The 4,088-nt window shown below is 38.4% G+C and overlaps 1 protein-coding gene across 1 annotated transcript; it reads right to left on the reverse strand.

The window, feature by feature from the left end:
- Nucleotides 1-1,638: 1,638 nt before the first annotated feature.
- uts2d (urotensin 2 domain containing) lies at nucleotides 1,639-3,679 on the reverse strand. The gene is made up of 5 exons (XM_088077731.1): nucleotides 3,412-3,679; nucleotides 3,072-3,176; nucleotides 2,947-2,984; nucleotides 2,628-2,718; nucleotides 1,639-2,175 (listed from the first exon to the last, which is right to left on the reverse strand). The coding sequence occupies exons 1-5, from the start codon at nucleotides 3,518-3,520 to the stop codon at nucleotides 2,150-2,152; spliced, it is 369 nt and encodes a 122-aa protein (XP_087933857.1). The 5' UTR covers nucleotides 3,521-3,679; the 3' UTR covers nucleotides 1,639-2,149.
- Nucleotides 3,680-4,088: the final 409 nt, after the last annotated feature.

Raw genomic sequence — 4,088 nt, forward strand, 5'->3', positions numbered from 1 at the left:
TTTGACAGCTGCAGTAGAGCTTCTTTAATGTGTCACCTCTCAGCATGTTTTTTTAAAGATATAAAGAAAGTGCTTGTGTTTGTGATTAATTAGCCTCTCACTGTCTAAACCTAGTGTCAGGCGCTGATGATGTACTACTGAGTTACTGGAAACCAACAGGTTGACAAAAGCGTTCCACGTTAGCCTAGTGTGTCTAAATGTTGAGTCAACTTCCACCCCCTTGAATTTAGGGGCAAGATAATCACATCAGCATGAGCAACGTGTGCAGATTAAGCTGAATTGTTAATTTCGGGCAGATTCTTTGTGTCAGAATAAATTGTTATTAATTGCTGATTAGCTCGATCAAGTTAAGTTCTTCTCACATATTTTTCTTTTCTGAGCGAGTGTGTGTTGCTGTTATTTGCTGAACTTTTGTCATAAAATTGAGAATTAACTCAAGATTATCTAAAACATAGTCTTGCATTTTCAAAACAGAGTCCATAAATAGAACCTATTGGTGATTATGTGATCTGGAATTTTTATTTCTTTTCTTTTTACTTTAAATTGCATCTTACTGGCAATTGTCTTCGAGCATGTCTTGCAACAGCAGATGCAGTACCAAAACAAATATTATAAGTAATAACAAATGAATTATGAATTGTTTTATTGATTATTAATTATACAGCATGATTTCAAAATATACAATGCAAAACAGAAAATAAGAATATGTGTGTGTAATAGAAAATAACAGAAGAGTCAGTTGTTCTGTGGAATTTGGTCTTATTAGTTTCTTCCCTTTTTGAAGAAAGGAAAATTTTGGACATTTGCCCTTGTAGCACTCGCTGATCAAAAAAATTATTTTGCTGTTTTGCACAGAGTAATGTGTCATCATCCCTACTTTAGATATTTATTAAAGGGTTATACCATAATGTCCGAGTATAATTGTGTGCATTTGGCTATTTTTGTGTGCAAGTGGCTCAGTGAATCAATGGCTCAAAGCAGATGTCAACATTTTCTTTGATGCTGCTGTGAACAAAGCTGTGCATCATATTTAGTCTGGTTTCTCTGAAACATTCTCGCTTCATCAACCTCTGTGTGATTCAGATCTTTTCACAGCAGCTCTCACATTGTGTGGACTAAAGCCTGTGAGTCAGCGTCCACCACCAAAAGACCCAGTCTAATGAACCTCACTGTGCATTAAATCACACGTCACCGCAGATGTGCAACATGTGCCACATTCCTTCACTTTGAGGTTTCACTCCGATCTGATCCCTCTATTGACTCTTTTAGGTCCAGGCTCAAAACATACTTTACTCACCAGCATTTGATTCCTCCTCATTTGGCTGTTTTGTTTTTATTTATTTGTGCATGTGCTGATGAGCTGTGTGCATTGATTTTCATGTTTTGTTTATTTTGTTTGAACTTTTATTTGTGTTTTTAGCTCTGTTCTGTGCAACACTTTGGTTGTGTTTGGAATTGACTTGACTAGTATCGACTGCTTAAAATATTTCTGAAGTAAATACAGAATAAAAGTAGGTATAGAGGTTAATTTATTGATACGTTGTTCAGTAATATTGTGACCATTTTTGATTGGAAAGCAATGCAACTTATTGTCTCCTTTTCAAACCTCTAAAAAGTGTGCATTCTGTGACCAAAACATCTGCAATACTTCTTCTCTTCTTCTTTTTTTTTTTTTTTTTTACAAAAGATAACAAAACGAAAAGTACATATTCACATTATTTATTTTGTAAAATAAACAAAAGCTCAGCATTTCTAGCAGTGACAGATGTGATGTTTGTTGGCAGCGATACAAAAACATGTTATGCCCAATTCTGCCACAAGAGAGCGACATAAACACAAGCAGCAGGCAAATAAAATCCCTGTGAAAATAATAATAATGTCTTTGCAGTCAAGTCCACTTTGTCATATGTGACCCTCAAGTATTTCCAGTGAGTAGCTGATTATTTACAGATGTACAGCTGCAGTCTGAAGATCTTTCATGAAAGCAACTCACTGCTGTGGAAATATTTATTCATGACTTTGATTATGGCATAAATCTATATTGCTGGAATAAATGCAGTGTGGTTATATTACTGGTGTTTTGAGTCTTAAGGCTAGGTTGGGCTTTGCAGCCAGATTTCACAGTGGTCCTCGTCCTCATGCATCAGTGTCAGACGCAGTACTTCCAGAAGCAAGCTGCAGACAAAAGGAGATGAAGATGTCTTACATGCAGATTATTAACTGCAGATATTAGGGACTGTACTTCATTTATCAGAGGGCGTCAGCTGGCGTGTGATTTTTTTTTTTTTTTTTTTTTTTAAATATCATGACCCTCCTTGGAGATACAACTGTTTTTTTCCTTGAGCCTCCTCAAGTGACTGCCATAAATAACCATATTTCACACACTGTAGCGTAAATGGTGTAATTATTGGTGGTTTTTAAAGAAAACACGCCTTTAAAACCCACCTATGGGCTCTGGGGTTTTGAGGGTATTTAAAATCCAAAATCAAGAAACATCACTTCTTTCCCAGCAATTAAAAAAAATATTTTGCATTTTGCACCACCTCCTCCCCTCTCACAAATAACAAACGGTCTCTTAATTAGTTTATATTCTGCATTTTTATCCAGAAGTACTGAATCTAACTCACGTTCACCCCTCTTCCTTGATATGGATTTGCCCTCTGCCAAATTGGCTGTGAGCTCCCTCTCCAGCTCCAGGTCCTCCCTCAGCGCCCGCAGCTACAGGCAGAGATCAGAGTGATTAAATGCACCACGACAGGTAGACGTCACCTCAGTATCGATACACCATCTATTCAGGAAGCAGTTTCACAGCTTTTTCATTCAGAGCCTCATGTCTATGTAGAATTAACATTTTGAGGAGAAAATAACAAGACAAAAACACTTAGCAAATTATATAATGATTTTTTTTCCAAAGTTACTTCAAGGTGAATCAGTAAATATTCTTACCTCCTCTAATTCAGCTAAATTGTTGGCCAGCTCCAGACCTGCAGATAGGAAAACCAATCATCGTCAAAGAAAGGGATGCATCTGTTTCATTAACATATGTTCCACCATTTTATTTAATCTCTCACCTAGAGCATCATCCTTTTCATCAGGAACTAAGCTCTTGTGTAGCAACAGTGCGAGAATCTTGCTCTGAGGATCTGCATCTTCTTTTGGAATAAAAACATGGTTCCCTGCACATATAAAGCAAATAAAAATGCAACTTTAAGCACCATGAATATCACAAAACATACACAGAAAATCACATCCATCCCATTTCATAGAGCAGTGTCATCTTTTAACCTATTGCACTTTGGCAAAGCTGAACAATTAAACCCACAGTAGCACTAATTTAAGGGGTGCAGTAGTTGCATGCAGAATCCTCAGCAGCATTTTTAATCTAAAACAATACAATTTTTGCACACTTACCTTGATTAAATATGCTCCGTCCCTCCACATTTAGCGCACCCTGCAGCAGTAACAAACCCAGCAGTCCTAAGCAGTAGTTCACAACTGTAACCCTATCCATAGTACGCATTGTAATGTCCCAAACTATCGCTACACTATGAACACTCCCTCAAGCAAGACAAGCAATCCACTGCCTTGGGTCCATCCCGTCAATACATTTATCCTCTCAGGGGCCGGGAGGAGGGGCCAGTCAGCCCCTTGCGTATTAAATCAATAGCTAGTCATCGGGAGTTTCGTCAATAGGCCACCTTTTCACATGGACCATGGAGCGTCTGATTGAAATATGGTGATCTGACGCTGAAGGCGAAGCCAGTAACCCTACATCACTCTGACATGTGTGAATCAAACCGAGCGAGGAAGTTATCAATCAGCCTGTTGGTTATGAGAGACGAGAATCAGATGTTCTTGGCACTTGCAAGTCTTTTTCTTTTATATTAATTGCTTCTTTAAATAGATACATGGGAGTGTGTTGGTCTGGGGAACGAGGTGGTGGGGGGAGTAAATTGATTCAGTCTCTAAGTGCATCATAGCCGGAGATGAGATCCTCAATCTTGGCTTCAGGACTGATTTGGAGCTGAAGGGACATCCATCACTGCGACCGAGCCAACTGCCCAACACCTCCCAATTCAGGGTGGTCT

The sequence above is a fragment of the Plectropomus leopardus genome, chromosome 5 (genome assembly GCF_026936395.1).
Source record: "Plectropomus leopardus strain MGB_pleo_1.0 chromosome 5, ASM2693639v1, whole genome shotgun sequence".
NCBI classification, from domain to species: Eukaryota; Metazoa; Chordata; class Actinopteri; order Perciformes; family Serranidae; genus Plectropomus; species Plectropomus leopardus.